This window comes from Pelobates fuscus, chromosome 10 (genome assembly GCF_036172605.1).
Source record: "Pelobates fuscus isolate aPelFus1 chromosome 10, aPelFus1.pri, whole genome shotgun sequence".
In the NCBI taxonomy this organism is placed as follows: Eukaryota; Metazoa; Chordata; class Amphibia; order Anura; family Pelobatidae; genus Pelobates; species Pelobates fuscus.
This window is the reverse complement of record NC_086326.1, coordinates 27,785,044-27,807,275: the sequence shown is the minus strand read 5'-3', so window position 1 is coordinate 27,807,275 and position 22,232 is coordinate 27,785,044. Positions and strand designations below refer to the sequence as shown.

Genomic DNA, 22,232 nt, shown 5'->3' with positions numbered 1-22,232 from the left:
TGAAGAACCTGGTGCTGAGGAGGACCAGCCAGTTGGACCCTTGCAAGGGAAAGGTTTAGTTGAGTAGAACTCTACTTTGTTTGCCTCCCCCCGCCAGTGGACCCTCAATGGAGATGTCACTGTCTGAAGTCTTTGCAAAGACTGCAAAGTCCCCAGACGGTGACAGTGCTGCTTTATTGGATGATCAACTTGTATTGGGATACTCTCAAACACATTTTATCCTATGATTATTCAGACATCCTCAGGAACCCCAGAGTGTCCTGATATATATAGGACAAAATGTGGCCACTTTAAGAGTCCACTAAATAATTGAGTAGTGTTGAATAAGTTACTTTGGATAGTTTTTTTTTAGCTTTTAGCTGGATTTATTTTTTATCTCATGTTAAGGTACAATATGATACAAGATACAATACATTTAACTTGCTACAAGACTTGCAGCTGACATATTGATCTAAGACAAGATGTTACAATACCTATTTGCGAGCAGCAAGGTGCTACAACATATACTAAAAGTCCATGGTTGCTTGGCAGAGATGGTCATTACGCAACTCAAAATATAGTTAATTATTTACTCTCACCATGTAACTCTATTATAATAGTAAAGTGTTGTGCTTTCAAAATGATACATTATTACGTATCTACAGCTCAATATAATATATGTGTTTATCTCTTGAGAATAAGAGATTTGTGGTCAATGATTTGTTTGCTGCCTTATTATTTTGATACATTTTCATCAAATTTGGCCTTGATACTACCTGCATCTGCTATAATGTGTGTCTGAACTCAGACTTTCAGCTAAGGAACTTATTCATAGTCGGTTTTGGTGAGATGGTTACCAAAAGGAAAGATTTTTATCAAAACAGCACAGGAAAAAAATTTCAGCTATTTTCTTCCCATGTTGGTAGTCATATCATAACAGTTTACAGTTTAGCTGTCATCGTTTGAATTTTTAGCAATCCAGTTGCTGTGGTTCTGCAATGCTCGTGGAAGCAACAGCAGCTGGATGCCAGGGGCTTAGTGATCTCTACTGACTGTTAGTCACATATGTAGAATGTGGTAATGAATAGTCCAGAAAAGGATAATTTGTTCTATGTGCTTAGATACAGTAGAGGATCATGCCTCTAGGTGAGCTCCAATGCAATGCAGAAATAATTTTGTGCCTCTCAACTTAAAAAAAATAAACCCCTTCCCCAGCTAAGGGGGATAATAAATAATCCTAAAATTGTGACTACCTGCTCTGGAGTTGTGGAACGAAGACAGTTCTTTTCTTAACTCTACTGGCTTACCAAGTAGCGAGTGTATATATATATATATATATATATATATATATATATATATATATATATATATATATATATATAAATCTTTGTTGGCTCAATCACCTCTTGCAGTTCTCTTGCACATTGCTGAAGAATTAATATTATTTTTTAATTTGTATAGCATAACTGAAAATTGCTTCAAATTGGGCATTTGTTTACCTTTTTGGATAAACTATGAGATACGTGAAATGTTGAGCTTGATAAGCATGTCTTTTGTAACCTACATAATGATGTTATACTGGTAATAATTTATCCACGAAAAAGAGAAGAGGAGACAACACCTTTGCACCATGACTCATATTTCAATGTCTCCTTCTGCCAGACTTTTTTTTACGGATCACTGCCTCAGATTCTACCTATGGGCAGTTCCACCCAAAAATAGCCAGATAATAGTCTACTGTTCTTTTTTTTTCCTTTTGAGTGTGTTCCATTTTTGTTCTGCATTTTCTAAAACGGCTAAAACGATGCAATAGAAAATGGGAAGTTAATCATTCGGCAGGTTTCATTCCCAAGAAAGACAGTTCAATTGAACTGCCTTATCAATAAGTAAAGAACTTCAGCTGGATTTTCGAAATAAGAATGTCAAATAAAAATAGAGCTTTTGAATAGACTTCATTTTTCACAGTACCAGTTTATGTTTCTGTGTAATTTGGCTTTTTTAATTCTAGCATATAAAATTACATTTTGATTTCTAAATAATTGGAATAATAGATTGGGTCAGAGAATCCGCAATACAAATTATGACATAGTAGGATAAACCTTTAACATGGAAAAACTACAAGTTGATATTTATTCATTGCTTGGAGACTATATCGAGAACAAAAAAATATATTCCAAATATGTCTATGTTTTGGAAAACATGAAAAGAAATCCTTTCTTTTATCGTAGAGTGTATTTTTTAGAAATAAATAATTCACATTAAAAGTTATAAAAGTTATGTTGCCTAAACCCTCATATTATCTTCATAACGATATAATATACATTAATCAAAATGATTCAACCCCCATTGAAATTCAGGTTTAATGTCAAAATGTACTGACTTTCAGCTGTTTACAATGAAAAAAATCAAAAATAGCAATTGAAATAGCTCACACAACGAATACTTAAAGCGGTTTCCCCAAATTCAACTGAAAATGCAACGTATATGATCATGCATTGCACAAGCCTGCCACAACATCAATGTACCCCATTTTTGGCAGGTCCACTTACTTGGGAAATTCTTCTTCCTGGTACTCTCTGGAGGTCAAGGTTAAATAGAGCCCTGGAATAAGTCACCTGTGACAGGGAGGGGTGCAAAATTGGGGAGATTGCCTGGACTCCCAAATATATTTATGTATGTTATATGTTATACAAACCATTATGTTGCCTAAATCTTTATGAAAAGTAAAATTATGTTAAAATACAAAAATCTGAAGTTACAACATTACCCATGTAAGCCAGTTTAAATAGCATACAATGAGATAATTAACTGTATTCTGCCCTGCAAATGTAATAAAATTAAATATCTGTAAAGTGGAAAATAAACATTTAAATTCAAATGTATTATCTGTTAATGGTCTCATTTAGAACACAAATTAGCTGAAATGACAAGCAGATGTGGCGAATATTGCATTCCGGAATCTTTACAGCAGATTGGCACAGTGATAAATAGTAAGCTCCCCAGAATGGGTTTGTGTTCGGTGACTGCTTAAATGAAGTGTAGAATGAAGAGGCAAGGAGAATCTTTGGAGACAGTAGTTGAGATGTATGCATTTGCAGATTTAGTTAGCCCTCTTTATTCTAGCATCCGGTCTTCCAGTCTAATAAAGGAACTAATAGGAAGTTAGTGGTGGGGAGGAGATGATAAGCTTATTAAATCTGGTCCTTCTTCACATCTTACCTCTGTTCAATTTCTGTATGTCAATTACTTTTTGTATAATATATAATTATAAAGCGCTATAATTGCAATGCGGTGTGGATTATGTTGGCGAAATATAAGTGCAAACGGTAATACAATAAAATACTAATAATAATAATAAGATGGCAAGTCTGAAAAGTGGCTCTTGCTGAAATGTTCTTCATCGTCAATGGTAGACAATAATGAGGTAGACCTGTTGGGATGGAGCTGCAGTAGTTTAGATGGAACAATACCAATAAGTGTATTAGTATTTAGGTGATCCATAGTGTTAAGATTGGATAGATCCTGAATGCGTAAATGTAGGAAATTGAGAAGAATATAATGTAGCACTGTAGCAGTGGACATGGGATATTGGTTAGATTGTTGGATTGCTGGATTAACTAAATATAAACTGTATATAAATTCACTATGAGGAAGAGTGCAGGTATTGGAGTTGAAGGTGAAGATGAGGTCACTATGATTTAGTTTTGGATAAGTTAAGGTTTATATATTGAATGTGGTTAACCAGGTAGGGTATGTGCTAATCTCATTAAGGAGTTCAAAACTTTGATAGAGAATACTTTTGCCATAAAGGGACTTCTAAACCTCGATAAAAGACCCTTACAGTTTAAACATGGGTAGATTGTGCTTTAGAGATCCTTCGTTAAGGATTCTAAGCTCTGATGTGGACTTCTGATGTTTGGTAATAAGTTCCCGCCATATTGGCGACACAAAAGAACTTTTCGACCCTTTTGACCTAAATCTTAAACTTAGATGAATTGTAAATCTGCCAAACTGCAACTATAAAAACTCATTCAATACAAAAACAATATAGAAGTACTTTGTACAAATAGTTATGCTTATAGAAATTGGGTTAATCCTTTTATTGTTGCATATAATATTTAACCTGTTTAACTAACCCAGATTATATATAATAATTTAGCCATTGGTTTAGCTACATAATATTTAAGAAGGGATGCTTTCATTTCATTAATATATTACTTAGTGAGGTCATATCTTTCTCTTATTAGCCGAGACTGACACAGCAGGGGTTAAGGATTTAAGTTAACTTCGTACTGTATACAATTATACTAGTCAGTAATCAGGACAGCTTTTGTAACATAGCACAATGATTTGGAAAAATGCTTAGTCAATAGAGCTCTTATTATATTACAACGTGAAAAAAAATTATACAAGATGGAAATTATTTTTTTTTCGCTAAAGATTAGAAACAGTATAAAATAAATTACTTTTGATGTACATGTTAGAATTGCTGTGTGCATTAATGATTGTTAAGCATAAGTTTAAAGGAGGATAAAGCAAAGGGTAAAAAGCCAATTAGCATTTAGATAGATGAAAAACCAATCTTGGAGATCAAAGTGTGATTGTTACAGGTACCTCATCTGCCAGTGACATGACTGATAAAAAAAATATGATTAGTTTATACAGCAGTTTGAGAGTGATCATAATGAATTATGTTAAAAGGGAGTTAATTGTTGAATATATGCATGTTTAATCCTTTTTTGTTCTCACTCAGTCCAGAACAGAGATACTTACTCAGGGCTATTCACTACAGTGTGAACTGTTTGAATTTCTTCATGAATTTAAAATGTTAGGCTACAGTAGATGAATTGGATTTTTTCAGCTTAAGTTTCAGTTTCACTGACTTGCCTGAAATTCTCTTCAAATTCACATAAAATTTCCAAAACATGAAAAAACAAAAAAAAAACAAGGTGGTGCAGTTTGGCTATTATAGTCTGAATTTGGCAATTTGGTTTTCTCTACAGTTTTCTATGTGAATACCCCTCAAAAGGATGAACTTTCTAGAACTGAACTTCCTACTACGTTAAACGCGCTGATTCAACTATCAATCAGCATTGACAGAAGGCTTAGAGAAAGAAAGGCCGAAAAAGCTCTCTCGAGTTCATTATGGAAAAAAACATTTAGTCCTTCAAAAATAACTGAAAAACCATCATTACCAAATGAACCTATGGAAATAGGCACTATAAGAAGTCCTCTCACACTAGAAGACGTCTACTAAACCTCTGCATGTATTGTGCCTCGCAAGATCACTTGATCCCAGATTGCCCCTTATTGAAACGGCCAAAGGGCGGTAAGCATGCTCATACCACTTCTATACTAAGTGCACTTCCTTTTAAATCAACCACTCAATTCTCCTCTATTTCTCTCATATTACAGTGGGACAAAGAAAGAATTACGACTGAAGCCATCATTGATTCTGGGGCAAACGGGGTGTTCATCGATTCATCCTTTGTAACCAAAAATAAAATTCCTTGTGTTCGCAAAAGCACTTCTGTTTCTGTCAGAGTGATTGACGGCTCCCTCATATCCTCGGGCCCTATAATAAATGAAACTATTCCTGTAAGAACAACCACCCATCATACTCATACTGAATATCTTATATTCGATATTATCTCTTCACCTCTTTATCTGGTCATGCTAGGAATCAACTGGTTAAGGGACCACAACCCACAAATTACTTGGTCTCCCTTCTCTCTCACCTTTAACTCTGCTTATTGTAAGAAGACATGCTTACAACATATTCCAATTTTTCAGATTATTGAAGAACCAACTATACCTTCCTGTTATTCTGAGTTCTCAGACGTATTCAGTAAAAAGGAAGCTGAAACACTCCCACCTCATCGTCCCTACGACTGTCCTATAGACCTCATACCTGGTGCCCCCATACCTTTTGGGCACATCTATCCTCTCTCTGAATCTGAATTAAAAATCCTCAAGGAATACTTGGATGAAAACCTCCATAAGGGGTTCATTAGACCTTCCAGCTCACCTGCTGCCTCCAGTATGTTTTTCGTGAGAAATAAAGACCAGACTATACGTCCCATCATAGATTACAGAGCTTTAAACAAAATAACAGTTAAAAATCGTTACCCTCTTCCCCTGATAAACGAATTGATTGAATGGTTAAAAACTGCTACTATCTACACCAAGCTAGACCTCCGTGGGGCATATAACCTCATTAGAATCAAGGCTAACGATGAATGGAAAACTGCTTTCCGAACAAGATATGGCCTCTACGAGTATCTTGTGATGCCTTTCGGCCTCTGCAACGCCCCCGCAACCTTTCAACATTTTATAAATTACATCTTCAGGGATCTTCTAGACGTCTGTGTTATAATTTATTTAGATGACATTCTTATATATTCTAATAATCCTGAGGAACACAAAAACACATGAGATGGGTGTTATCCAGACTTAGAACTCATAAATTATACGCTAAACCAGAAAAATGTCTTTTTAACGTCAATGAAATAACCTTTTTAGGTTACGTTATCACCCCTCATTCGATAAGCATGGATAGTTCTAAAATCAATTGTATCCTCAACTGGCCCATTCCTTCTAATGTAAAAGAATTACAACGTTTTCTGGGGTTTGCCAACTTCTACAGAAAATTTATAAAAAAATTACTCTGACGTAGCTCATTCACTTAATTCACTTAACAGCAAAAACATCCTTTCAATTGGAATGAAAAGGCTCAAAAAGCCTTCGATGAATTAAAAAGAAGATTTACAACTGCTCCTATTCTTCAACTTCCAAACCCCACATGTCTCTATGTCCTTGAAACAGATGCTTCAGAAACAGCCATCGGAGCTGTCCTCTCCCAACACAAAACTCCTCAAGATCCTCTTCATCCAGTTGCCTTTTTTTCACGTTCAATGTCTCCTGCCGAAAAAAATTACCCTATAGGAGAAAAAGAATTATTGAGTATTAAAGCAGCCTTAGAAACCTGGCGACATCTTCTTGAAGGAACACAAGCTCCTATAATGGTTTATACTGACCATAAAAACCTTGCATATCTTCACTCCAACAAGACTCTCTCTGCTAGGCAAGTAAGATGGAATCTTTTCTTCTCCCGGTTTAATTTTCAAATTGTTTTTAGACCCGGATCTAGGAACAAAAAAGCGAAATGTAAACGTGACACATTGCCACACTCTTCCTGCATGATTTGCTTGGAGTTACCTTGACATTACTCTGGCAATATTTAATTTATCTTAACCTCTACAGCAGACAGCTTTCCTTTACTGTAAAAGGGTGCTCTTGCACCTACAAGCTAGGTCCAGTTCTTCTGGGCGCCAGTGGGACAAGGTTTAGGGGAGTAGTATTTCTAGAGCAGAGGAAGGGAGATTTGGACACTGAGGATGGGAGCCTACAGTTTTTCACAAGATTACTAGTTTTGTAGAGTGGGACTGCACACAGATCCATATAATTTGACTGATCCTGACTGAGCATTGCTTAACCTGCTATGCTCTTCCTCTGGATCCAAGAGGCCAGTAGTAACTCTTCAGCAACTAGGTATATAAATAAGGTTGGTGTGTATTTTACCTCCGGCAAACACTCTGTAGAACCTCAACAAAGGTAATGTTTGCCTAATCCAAGTAACTAAGTAATAACAAAAAAATTACAATGCATGTCTTTTTATTTCTTTGCAAATATTTTGCTAAATATAAAACAAATGTGGAAAAATTATGCAGTAGAAATTATGAGATTCCTAGGACTTTCTAAATTTTGATATGCTGGAGTCCTGATCCTCCTTGTTCCTTTGGTTGATGATATAATATTTAGATGTTGAAAGGAGAAGATATCTAGTTTAGGAATCGAATAACAAGTACTAAGTGATGAAGCAAAACAGAAATTCAAGACCAATAGACACATTCATGCACTACACACTACTGCCTCTATTTGGAAAAAACAATGGTGCCTTAAATATCTATAAAACATATTTTACAGGAGGAACTAATGGAGAAAAACTATAGCTTATGTATACCTCTCTCATAGCTCACCTTTTATTTTATTTATATATATATATATAAAGTAATGATAGCACTCCAAGGACTTCGAAAATATTGTGAAAAAAACTTAGCTTTTATTCAGGCATCTGCCACAGAAGATGAACGTTTCAGTTCTCTAAGGAACTTTCATCAGGATCCTGACGAAAGTTCCTTAGAGAACTGAAACATTGATCTTCTGTGGCAGATGCCTGAATAAAAGTTTTTTCACAATATTTTCGAAGTCCTTGGAGGGTTATCATTACTTTATTTCTATTATTTGGCGATTAAGCACCAGGCCTTTTACTATTAATCCAGGAGTGCAAGCAATTGTATGGAACTTTATATATATATATATATATATATATATATATATATATATATATATATAAAATAGAAAAAATACCGGCACTCTAGGTCTTCCAAATGATGTTATTTATTTTCTGTCAATCCAAAGGGTCAATGTTTCAGCCCCCGTTCGGGGCTTTCATCAGGACACATCACTTTGATGTGTCCTGATGAAATCCCCGAAAGAGGGCTGAAATGTTGACCCTTTGGATTGACAGAAAATAAATAACATCATTTGGAAGACCTAGAGTGACGGTATTTTTTCTATTTTATACTACATTGTTACTGGGCACCAGGCTGTATATTTTGAAAGTTGGAGTGCAGGAATTCGAGTTTTACTATATATATATAAAAATAGTCCAAGCCTTAATCTCAATGAAGTGCTTACGAGCCTTGCATCCCCAGGTGCCGTCTAACTTTAGAGTGTTAAACCATTTTCAAATGGTTTAACACCAAAGTAGCATTGGCTTGGCAGTCAGTGATAGGCTGAGATGATCAGCATTATATACTGAAACAAAATCCCCATTATTTGACTTAGTGAGGCATTTCTTATACATACATATATATAGGACCTGAGAATGAGGAATAAACATACCACCCAGGAGGGGTGAGAAAATAAATGTAATTTATTTTCTTATAAATATATATATGTAGCAAAAACCAATAAAGTTATGGTGGGGAAGGATCGTGATTTAAAACCCCTTCCACCTGAAGTCAGTGGATAGTCAGTTCATTGTTAAAACATCTGCACACTAGTTAAGCCATAAGACTTGCTTTTTTCCACATAAATCTCACATTTGCAGTGATGTCCCTACTGCAAAGGATTCTGGGTGGACATATGCAAATTAGTTCAACAAAGAATCAAATTTTTGTGTCATTATTCCATTTTAAACATGGTTTCCTTTGAGTCTGTGTTTGCTGTATACAACAGCTTTGAAACACAACTCGGGAAGAGTTGCAAAGCCAGTGAACCACTCATGGACAGCTGTTTCGTTGTTAATGCAATGTATCTGCATGAGGTTGGTTACTGGCCTGCTATTGAGGATTGGCGTTCAATCCTTCAATATAATATTAATATTTCTTTTACAAATCATTTTTTTTTTATTTGGATGAATCCATGGTAACTTTAATTTGTCTTCTTCAGAAAAGCATGCAGTAAAGTAAGCTCAAAATCATATATTAAACACAAAGTGCAAAGTCAGTCTTTTCTTGCTTTACAATTTTTAATTATTTTCTATATTTATAATTCAGTTCATTTTGCTATGGTGCTTCTTATCAGATAAATGGTTTTCTTCCTTTGATTTGTCTAATTCATCCTAGAACTGAAATATTAAAACTCATAACAAACTCATTGGTTTTCTTTCTTTGATAGTAAAGATATCACATACTTTTTTTAAATATTTTTACAAAATCAAACATCTGAACATCCATTCAGCTTTAATAGAGATTGATAGTAACACTATAGTAACACTAGCTTAAACTCCTATTCTGTCAATCCTCAAACTGGGTGTCACGACTCTCTAAATGACCAGTCAATATTGTATATAATTAATATACTTCCAATGAAAACTTGCATGCATTTAATAATGCATTTTTGATTAGGGGTATATATAAAAACAACTTGCAAACGTTGTAGACATCTTGTCTGCAGTCTTTGCAAGCTCCCTTTTTCTAACCATGCCCAGGCTTTCTGTGGCTGTCCAATCACAGACTTCCCAATGCAGCTCCATGAGAAGTCTTTGCAAGGCAGGTGCTCTGAGCAATGGCTTCCTCTTGAGTTTAGTTCCTCTGGACTAACCAAACCAGGAAGTAACAGGACTGCTTGTGTGATTGACAGAGTGGGGGTGTAACAAGTAATTTATAACAGTGCCAATTTCTATTTAAATTTGCACTTTTTGTAAAATTAAAAAAGCAGACACTCTCTTAACAGAAAAAGCACTTTAGCAATCACTATAGTATCCGGAGACCTATTTAGGTCAAACGCAAATTGGCAGACATTGAGGCCCGCTCGAGGAGGAAAAATATCCGCTTCAGGGGGATCACGGAAAACGTGGCTGCAGTTGCCCTATCTGGGTAACTCATAGGACTGTGTAAATACCTACTGCCAGACGTCGCAGAGGGAGAATGGCTCATGGACAAGGCTCACTGCTTACCAAGGCCCCCAAGGCTTGCCCAGGACATGCCGAGAGATGCAGTGGCGAGACTTCACTATTTTAAAACAAAGGGAGCATTGCTCACTGTGGCAAGGAAACTTCCCAAGTTACAAGACCCCTATGCTGACATCCAGCTTTACGCGGATTTATCTGCGTTGACTATGAATCGTCGAAGGGAATTTATAATGGTGACGAAGACACTGAGGAATCTTCATATGCAATACTTACCCAGCAAAGATCCTTATATGGAGAAATGGGAGAAATTATACTGCCAACGAACCAGAGGTGGGCATGGTCCTCCATAAAGAATGGGGACTATTCCTTTTACAAGTGCCCGAGGAGCCGGCTGCCGTGTCACTGAGACGCCTCCAAGGAGAATGGCTGATGGCGGGATCTCCCAACAGGCCAAAAAGAACTGAACTTACGGGACTCTTTTACTGGCATGCTAGCCTGAAGCTCAAGTTCACGTAACATATAATTTACGAGTCGAATGTTGATGCTGACTGAATGCATAAACTAATATGGGGTTGTTTTCAGTCTCAGTTTTCATTTTCATTTTATGTTTCTATAAGGGTAACAACCATAGTCATGTTTACGATTCATGTTGGTGGGTATAACCTCTCGCTCTCCCTCTGGGAGTCCTATTGCAAAATCACAATGAGATATCTGGTGCCGCATAGGCTATCTCGCATCTATAACGGAGCGTCTGGGCTCTGTTACATAGTTACATAGTAACATAGTTACATAGTTACATAGCTGAAAAGAGACTTGCGTCCATCAAGTTCAGCCTTCCTCACATTTGTTTTTTGCTGTTGATCCAAAAGGAGGCAAAAAAAAAACAGTTTGAAGCACAATTTTGCAACAGGCTCGGAAATAAATTCCTTCTTGACCCCAGAATGGCTGTCATATTTATCCTTGGATCAAGCAGTTATTACCCTTCATTGAAAGATTATATCCTTGAATATTCTGTTTTTGCAAGTATGCATCTAGTAGCTGTTTGAACATCTGTATGGACTCTGATAAAACCACCTCTTCAGGCAGAGAATTCCACATCCTGATTGTTCTTACAGTAAAAAAACCTTTCCTTTGCCTTAGACGAAATCTTCTTTCTTCCAGTCTAAAAGCATGGCCTCGTGTCCTATGTAAAGTCCGGTTTGTGAATAGATTTCCACACAATGGTTTGTATTGGCCCCGAATATATTTGTATAATGTTATCAAATCCCCTCTCAGGCGACGTTTTTCTAAACTAAATAGGTTTAAATTTGTTAACCTTTCTTCATAGCTGATATGTTCCATTCCTTTTATTAATTTTGTAGCCCGCCTCTGGGACGGGTTGCATGCTGCATTTGTTTTGGGACTGTCCCAACTTAGGCAGGTTCTGGGAGCAAGTGAGATTGTTCATCTCCACAACAGCACACTTTAGCCTTCCACTGCAACCAGAATACTCCCTCCTCCATATGATCCCTGAGTTAACATCCCATCCTCACTGCAAGGTGATAATTAACATACTCACAGTAGCAAAGGCTAGTCTAACGTTCTATTTGAAAAGCAAAACAATCCCCCTACTGGAGGTTATCAGTAATAGGCTAGACATAATTAGCTCCTATGAAAAAATGGCATGTGGGCTACAAGGGTGCTAGGACAAATATGTCCGTGATTGGAGTAGCTGGTCCTCTAGGACAGAGAATGGGTCTAGCACCAGCATTAATACACTTGAGGTGGTCAGGCAGATGGGGCATAACAAATAGTGCTCAGCTAACAAGATGACAAATAAGGTAAATGTGTACACAAGACACTTGGATGTACTAACTGATTCGGTAACTGTGTGAGCTCACTACTCCTAATGTTTATTTTATTTCTGTATCCTCTCCCCCCCCTACCCCCGTTCCTTTGTTTTGGTCCTATGTTTTGGTTATTTGAAAATATGCAAAGTAAGAAATTGCTGATCACTGTGCATCGTTCAGGGAATTATGCATTGGATATAATGATCTGTTCTATGGGATAAGCTACGCAGCTATAAGATACACAGCGACACCAGAACTGCTTGTGAGCCCACCACTCTGCTCGTGTCAATTGTTTAATGTAACACGGATACAAAGTATAAGTATCGATTGTACGCTGAATGTATGACGATCATTGCAATGGTGTACACAAAAGCATAATTCATTAAAAAATGATATATGGAAAAAAAATGCTGTTCTAGGAGCAGCATTTGATATATAACCAAGTTTTACTCGGTTACAGAGAAGGATGCGCTTTTAGTGACGGTCTTCCGCGAGAAGCGTGTTTTACATTGCAGGTTTCAAAACACAGTTGTACTGCACCAGACCACTTCATTAGGATAAGGGATCTGGGTGCATTTAGTGTCCCTTTAACTCTAAGGATAATGCTATCTTCTTTATTTAGTATTTAACTTATCAAGATACAGTAGTTGAGCACACTGTGGTTCATATATCGTCTGGTGTTTACTAAAGTAACTACTAAGATGTGCATGGGCAGTGCATTAATATCCAGACAGGCGGCATGGTAGAATTAAGAAACACCGAATCCCTACCTAGATCTGCCCCGATATATGAGTGTTCATCTTCTTTGGACTCCTTTGGACTCTTTTGGCCATTTGTGTCCAGTTCCACCCCCTTTACAGGCTCCAATGAAAGAAAAAAGATGAATAAAGCAATCCAGGAGATGGGATAAGATGATTAGAATAATTCTATTTGAGTTTATGTAAATATAAACATGCGCAATAAAAATGTATCATAGAATATTATGAGGTCCAAGGACCCAAACCACCAATCTCATTTTGCTATTTTTTATACCAATCATATTTCGTAAAACATATTATTTTAGAAGTCTATGTTCTCAGATCTATGAAGGGTACATGCAGCTCCTGCTCCTGTCTTTGCTCCACTTAGCACTTGTCGTATGTACTTAAAATAAAGAAAAAAAATATCTATTGCACTAACAGCATGTCTGCTTCCCCTCTTTCTTTTTATAATCAGGGTTCTCGGTTATACATCCATGAAGTTAATATGCTCATTGGTCGATTGGCTATTTTTACCCGATGGACCGCAGAGTTGCGAATAGCAATAATGAGAAATTTGCTGGACTAACAATAGGTTATTTTGGGTTGTTATTGCTGCTGATAGAAGCCTTGCTCAATAAATGTTAACTTGTCAGCAACGCTTTCAAATAAATGACAAGTTTGAAAATTTGTGCAAAAGTTACGGATTTCAGTGTTCCAAACACCCCTGCGGTGAATTTAAATGCTAAAAGCCGAGAGAGACAGCTGAAAAAACTAAACATTCTGATCAACTTCATTCGAAAGCTATATTCTGATTGGTTGGTTGCATGGTATTTTTAGCCAATCAGAATCCAGCTCAATTTCAAATTATAGTGACAAGAAAATATGCAAATTAAAAAAATCTAACGGCACATCCTAATCTATTATACAATGGAGGCTTGTGGGAGAAATGAAATTAAAGGCAGGGTTAATTCATGTCTTACTATAACTTAAATGTCTATTATTATATTGGCTTGCAAAATCGGAAGTATACATTTTAACTGTATCCTTTTTTCAATAGGTTCTATCTGATTGCTGGAGGGGTTCCTTTCATCATATGTGGAATAACTGCAGCAACAAACTTAAAAAATTATGGAAATGAAAACAATACGCAATAGTAAGTAGTCTTTGCACATTTTTACCAAAAAAAATCATGCACGTTTAAAAAGCTGGTATAATAAAAGACACGAGGCAGATCGGATATGTTTGCTTCATAATGAGAGTAAATTTAAATGGCCCTAAAAATCTTACTTCTGATTCTGTAAATACTTCTGTAGTTCTGTTATAAGGACATCTTACTGTCTCATTTTGCGGGCAGTTAAAATATAATTGGTTAACCAGACACAATTATTCAGTGGGCATACATGACTACAAATGCATTCTGGTTAACCTCTTAAGTATTGAACCAATTGTACAAGTTGTGATAAAATCAAAATGTACACAAAACCTTGAATTTGCACTATATGTCTGTTCAGGCGTAATTCATCCCTTTAATATTATGTACAACCACACTTATCATATATAATTTTTTTCAGGAAAAACAGGGCTTTTATGTTTCAAATATTTGTATATTAAGCATAATTTAATATGAATAAAACATAAAATAATGTGAGAAAATACGAAATAGTGTTTTTTTTTTTTAGTTCTGCATGGCATTTTAACTGTGAATGTCACAATACTTTCAGCTGTTACTGCAATTAAATACACATTTTTGTATTCAGCGATGTGTCATGGGTAAAACAGTACCCACAATGTACAGGTTTTATGGTGTTTTGGAAAGTTACAGGGTGAAATATAGCACATTACATTTTTCATTGTATACACATTGAAATTTGCCAGACTGGTTATGTTGGCTTTGAGACCAAATGGTAGCCCAGGAAAGAAAATTACCCCCATGATGGCATACCATTTGCAAAAGTAGACAACCCAAGGTATCGCAAATGGGGTATGTCCAGTCTTTTCTAGTAGCCACTTAGTCACAAACCCTGGCCAAAATTAACATTCATATTTGTTTGTGTGTGAATAATGCAAAAAACTAAATTGAACGCTAATTTTGGCCAGTGTTTGTGACTAAGTGGCTACTAAAAAAAGACTGGACATACCCCATTTGCAATACCTTGGGTTGTCTACTTTTGCAAATGGTATGCCATCATGGGGGTAATTCTCATCCCTGGATTACCATACGCTCTCAAAAGCAACATAACCAATCGGGCAAATTTCAATGTAAAATATTTGACCCTTATATTTGACCCTATAACTTTCAAAAACGCTATAAAACCTGTACATGGGGGGTACTGTTATACTCGGGAGACTTTGCTGAACACAAATATTAGTGTTTCAAAATAGAAAAACGTATCACAACAATTATATTGTCAGTGGAAGTACCGTTTGTGTGTGAAAAGTGCAAATGCTAAATAAAATGCATTTTCACTGACGATATCATCATTGTGATATGTTTTACTATTTTTAAACGCTAATATTTGTATTCAGCTAAGTTTCCCGAGTAAAATAGCACTCCCCATGTACAGGTTTAATGGTGTCCTAGAAAGTTACAGGGTTAAATATAGGGCTTGTGAGCCAAGTTCTCTGGACTTTCAGCCTGGGTTGTCGGCAGGTCCCTCAAATTGTAATTAATAAAATGACTTGATTATTCAATTATTCAATTTATTTACTTATTCAATTGATTATTTTTATTTTATATATATATATATATAATTATATATATATATATATATATATATTGATATTAAAATACACTAATATTAATATATATATATATATATATATATATATATAATTATATAAACATATATATATTTATATTAATATTAAAATACACTTTTATTAATGGTTTATGTATGTGTTTGTGCCTATAAAAGTACTTAGATTTTATATATATATATATATATATGATCCAGGTACTTTTATTTACTTTATTAATCTTTTTATTAACTTTTGTTAACTTTATAAACTTTATTGCAGGCATTAGGGGGGGCTGCCTGAGAGCTCACCCATTCTACAGTTAACCTATAATATATATTAAAATTATTTCAGCAGAACGCCTTCACAGTATGAAAGAGATCTCCATTAAACTGGGGAAAGAAATACAGCTACATAAAAACCTATTGTGGATAACTAACTTAGAGCTTGACATATATAATGTGCCTGTTCCACTTCCAAGGAATGGGGACCCACAAATATTTGCATGCGGTAACCCAATTATTAAACCCTGGACTGTGGCTTAGGAACCTATGAAATAAGTAAGATGAATGCCACACAATGAAATCAAAGGACACTCGCACTGAAATAACTGATTGTAAAACAAAGGCAAATTGTTACTTAACCATTTGGTTCCTGCAGGGTTAACTGAAGTCGTGAATTATTTCCCATGACTGGATCCGTTCAGTGAGCCATTGATTAATTACTAGTGAAGTTTGTTTGATCATCCAGGGTGTATGTAGCTTGCTTATAGATGTCAGTTTGTCCTGAAATGTATCAACCTGCCCCAGGCAAAACAGACTAAATGCTATATATAGAATGGCAATTCCTTCTACAATTCCTTCTACAATTTTGTTCTAAAAATACTGAGATAACAAACGCAATATTATAGAGGAACAAGATTTACTGGAGGTAGATTTCTCCTGACAATATAGATGGGTGCATGCTGGCAAGATAGATGGGTGGGTGGGTAAATAGGTGGCTTGGTGGGTGGATGAGTGGGTGGGTAGATTGATTGGTGGGTGGATGAGTGGGGGGTATATTGATTGGTGGGTGGATGGGTGGATTGGTGGGTGGATTGGTCGGTGGATGAGTGGGGGGTAGATGGATTGGTGGGTGGGTGGGTTAGTGGGTGGATGGGTGGATTGGTAAGTGGATGAGTGGGTGGATGGATGGTTAGGTGGGTGGATTGTTGTGAGGATGGGTGGATTGGTGGATGGATGGTTAGGTAGGTGGATTGTTGTGAGGATGGGTGGATTGGTGGGAGGATGGGTGGGTTGGTGGATGGATGGTTAGGTGGGTAGATTGGTGGGAGGATGGGAGGATGGACAGACACATGCTACTTCCTTGGTGGTTAAACAAAAGACAGGAGGAAGCTTTTCACAATGTCATTAAATGAATAACACACTGTTGTTATTGTACTTCCCTTATTGCTCAGTTCACTATTGTTACCCATAACAGTATTACACAGGATGGTTCAAAAGTCGGAACCACTCAAATGCTTCTATGTCACTTAACAATGTTATCTTTAGGGAAACCTATGTCATTGGTACACCTCTTTGTCTATTACATACTGATGTTATTAATCTAGCATTAAATATATTACAGGTATTTGGAATGTTTTTGACTTTTGACTTACCCTGTAATGCATTGAAAATTATTTGGTGTTAGAAAACCTTGCTTTGTTCCTGTTATATACTGTTTTGCATTCTGATAACCTTTCTGTTATTCCCATTCACAGCTGTTGGATGGCCTGGGAACCCAGCCTTGGTGCTTTCTATGGCCCAGTTGCATTTATTGTACTCGTCACTTGCATATACTTTCTCTGCACCTATGTGCAGCTGAAGCGTCACCCTGAACGCAAGTATGAATTGAAGGAGAGAACAGAGGAGCAGCAGAGGTTGTCCGGTGCTGAAATGGGGCACAGCCATATAGCCGATGTTGGACCTGTTGCCCAGGCAACTTGCTCTTTGATGTCAGCTTCTCTGCTGGAAAATGAACATTCATTTAAAGCTCAGTTAAGAGCAACCGCGTTCACCCTTTTCCTGTTTACTGCAACCTGGACTTTCGGTGCCCTTGCTGTCTCCCAAGGTCCCTTCCTGGATATGATATTTAGCTGCCTCTATGGTGCATTTTGTGTAACTCTAGGGCTCTTTACATTGATCCATCACTGTGCAAAGAGGGATGATGTTTGGCATTGCTGGTGGTCGTGTTGCCCCTCGAAAAGAAATGCATATGCCTCGCAGGCTAGTGCCCGCCAAAAAGTTAACATTAATGGAGAGGCTCAAGTGCACACAACGTGTATTCAGGACTCACCATGTCCTAATAAATCACCTTTATATAACCACCCATCCGTAGGACATTGCAAACTGACTAATTTACAAGCCGTCCAAAGTCATGTAAACTGCCTTTCACCGGTCACACCATGCTGTGCAAAGATTCACTGTGAACAATTAATGGAGGACGAGGGACACATACACGTACACAATGAAAGTGCTTTTAGGCCCAACATGCATGTACACAGGTGTCTGAAAAGCAGAACTAAACCCCGTTACTTCAGCCGGCACAGATCAGCTGCGGAGAGAGAATATGCTTATCACATTCCTTCTAGCATTGATGGAAGTATCCATAGTTCACACACAGACAGTCCACACAGTACCCACGAGGGCCCGACCGGCCACAGGAGAGGCTGCTGTGCAGGGAGTGACCCTTATCCTACTATCAACCAGCCAGAAAGCAGTGAAGCAAGTACTGCAATATTTAGCTGTAGTAAAATGCCAGAAAGTGACACTGTGCACCATACAGCTCATTTTGAGATGCACCCAAGGAGACAATCATATCCATTTAATACAACAAATCCTAATGGGATTCTGAAAGGAAACATGCACGAAGCCATGATCTATAGCTCAGATAGTACAGGAAATATCAAAACCGGCCCTTGGAAAAATGAAACTACTGTGTAGTTAGTTAATGGGTTCGGTGAATTTGTCTTTCCACCCTGATAAACATGATGCTATGTTTTTAATTTCACTTGTTAAATGTTCGTGCAGCACACTATTACATTGAATCGATGTACAATGCTTCGTTCTGTATCTCTCTTTTTTCTTTTTTTTACAAACAAATTATAAAATGAATCAAGTGGTAATCAAAGAGATGTATTTAAAGAGGTTTAATAATTAAGTCTATTTTGCAAATTAACATGAATGTGAGATTGATCGAAGAGGCAATACTCTAAATCTTTAATGCCATTATTTTTGTAAAAGGATGTGTCCATGCCCTCTTTAGGATAGTGGTGGACACTTGGTAGAATGCTCGATGGTGGAAATCCCTCCTGTCAAATTCTACAAATATTTTATTTTTAAATATCTCCTGAGGACACATGTTAAATATTTATAAGGTATCAATTAAAACATAACCTCTAACCTTCCATCATCCTCAGAAGATGACCTGACAGTAGGGGGTTATTTTTATTAGTGGGCTACAGGTTATGCCCATATTAAGTATAATAAAATACCAATGAACGTGTACGATACAGGCACAATTTTACAAGTGATACAAAATATGGAAATATATTGTATCTGCAAAGATACGGTTCTCCAGCTTCTGTGGGCCATCATTGACATGACTACCAGTCATTATTATAGTAGTCTACAGCACCTGGAGTCCCATATTTTGAGCGGTTGTGATTTCACCAATAATCTGTTCTCTGATTATGCAATGGTACAGAGTAAATATAGTATCAAGGTATTTAATCTGCACAACATAGCAGTAATGTGAAGTAATTAAGGATTAAATAATTTCTCAGTTCTACCCCTTTATAAGGTGACATTGCCTCGGGATGGTTGCCATGAGTTCTTCAGAAATGTGTCAAGTCTGCTCAATGTGAATCTCTTTCCATGTTGGAGAGAAGTGATAATTAATGTCTCCTTTTACATCTGCTGTGTTGTATTGATTGTGTTTTGCATGACGCAATTCAGGGTATTACCATTTTGTTGAGTTTTTTTTTTTTATGTTATATGTTTAAATTGCAGTATTGTTAAAGGCTGTGAAAAAAAATTCATGTGAGTTATTAATCTAGAACATTAAGACTCAACAGAAACTCACCTCTGCACTAGTTTAAGTGGCACAATCCTTCCTATGAGATTTTAAAACTTTGATTAACGTTCACTCATATGTCTTTTGCGAAGCATGCAGTACCCATTGTATGTAACACCGTGCAGTGTTCTAGCAACTGTCTAAATGAGTTTTCCACAACGTTGTAAAGTTTGCCTTTGGACCCGTGAGTTGATCTTGCTGAACTTTCATCCACAGTTCGAATTGTGCTGGTTTCTCATTAACTCTTTGAGGACTACAGTCATGATTTTTTTTCTTATATGAGTAAATTGAAATGATTATTATTAATGCAAAACTATTCACACGACTTTAAAGAGTGTAAACAGGATTTGCACAGTCTCTTGACTTCATAAACTTTAATACATATAACATATATTTATTTATATACTCACAATAAATATGCTTTGGATATCTGCCTAGTATGTATGGCTTTGGTCGAAGTTAGAAAATGACTATTCTTGTCTTCAGAATGACAAGTCCATATAAGAACTACTTGGGTAACACTGGCCGAAGTTGAAAGTGCACACAATTTATTTCAGTTTATTTATTTTTTATTTTTTAAAAACTGAACATTGAACACATACTAAAAATACAAATATTTTCATATTATAACTATTTCCCGGGTATTTAAAAATATTGTTAAATTAAAAGGAACTTCCTTACAGGTAGTGACTTAGACTTAAATATAACTTTTTATAATGTCAGAAATTTATATACATAGCTAATAAAACAAAAATAAAGGTAAAAACAAATGTTAAGAATAAAGATATTAATTACTTGAAATTTATCTACACACATTTAGTCGTTTTTACTTAAAAAAAAAAAATTACTATTGGACCGCAAAGTATTTTAGCAGATACACAGTTATGGGTCAATTCATTAAAGGCTGATGTGAAAATGTCCATGTTATTGCTACTATTTTTGTGAACTATTTAAACAGATAAAACTTTTTTTTTATTTTATTTTTTAATTATAGTTTGTAACATTTACAGTTTCAATCATTATTTTTTTAGAATTATTTGTATTAAAATAAAGAATACCATGGCTTACTTCAATGAGAGGTTTATTCATTAAACTTTAACATTTTGTGAATTGCTAACCAGAAATTTGCAAAATGTAGGGCAAACAAATCTGGTTTTAAGAAATATCTCAATGCCACTATAGTCCCAGCTTGACTACTTTGGCCTAGATTTTGTGATTCATTTTTCAATTCACTTCATTTCTGGATTTTATCCAGCAAACTAGTTCATGGATTTCAGGATAAAACTTACAAGGAAAGGTTAAAGGAACTTAACATGTATAGCTTGGAGGAAAGACGAGACAGGGGGAATATGATAGAAACATTTAAATACATAAAGGGAATCAACACAGTAAAGGAGGAGACTATATTTAAAAGAAGAAAAACTACCACAATGAGAAACAATCGTCTTAACTAAGAGGGGCAAAGGTTTAAAAATAATATCAGGAAGTATTAATTTACTGAGATGGTAGTGGACGCACAGAATAGCCTTCCAGCTAAGGTGGTAGAGCTTAACACAGTAAAGGAGTTTAAGCATGTGTGGGATAGGCATAAGGCTATCCTAACTATAAGTTAAGGCCAGGGACTAATGAAAGTATTTAGAAAATTGGGCAGTCTAGATGGGCCGAATGATTCTTATCTGCCGTCACATTCTATATATCTATGTTTCTATAAGTAAATTAATTTCTAGATTTTCTCACATTACTGCAATTTTTTTTTACAAGCATCTACATTGTTAAAGTGCTTTAACTGGTCACACATTGTCTATATTAGCCTACATTTTATTTTGTCTTCAATTCAGAAATAGATAAAGTTGAACACCCATGTTTGAAATAAAAATGCCACATTATAAATAAATGAATATATATATATACATATAATAATATAAATGAAGAAATAATAAATATATAAAAGTATACAAAATAAGTTGATTAGTGTTTATTTTAATTTAGAGCTCTGTTCTTATACACATTTGCCAGACTATAGGAATTCCTCGATGAACATCAGTTAATGCATTTTAAAGTAAACATTTCGTTTATTTTAACGTGTTTATTATTTAACTAACAAAATCAACCCAAATAACTAATACATGGTGTGCATATATTTTAATAATAAAAAGCACACCTGTATAATTTCTATAATATTATTTTACATCAAAATATTTATTCATTTTTAAATTTTGTTTGAGAGCTTTGTAATGTAAATACAAATAATTACTTAGATTGCCATATGTTGTCGTGGATTTTTGTTTAAAACAATAGGTACGCAAATGTCTTTTTTTTTTATTCTCATGCATCATTTTAACATTTACACATTGG

The 22,232-nt window shown here is 35.8% G+C and overlaps 1 protein-coding gene across 3 annotated transcripts in view; it reads left to right on the top strand.

Moving 5' to 3' along the window:
• Nucleotides 1-20,306, top strand: part of ADGRA1 (adhesion G protein-coupled receptor A1) — a 583,487-nt gene extending 563,181 nt beyond the window's left edge. For all 3 annotated transcript variants that reach the window (XM_063435182.1, XM_063435184.1, XM_063435183.1), the window contains 2 exons: nt 14,086-14,181; nt 17,524-20,306. In XM_063435182.1, coding sequence (XP_063291252.1) covers nt 14,086-14,181; nt 17,524-18,745 — 1,318 coding nt within the window. In that variant the 3' untranslated portion in view covers nt 18,746-20,306. The remainder of the gene's footprint in view (nt 1-14,085; nt 14,182-17,523) is intronic.
• Nucleotides 20,307-22,232: the final 1,926 nt, after the last annotated feature.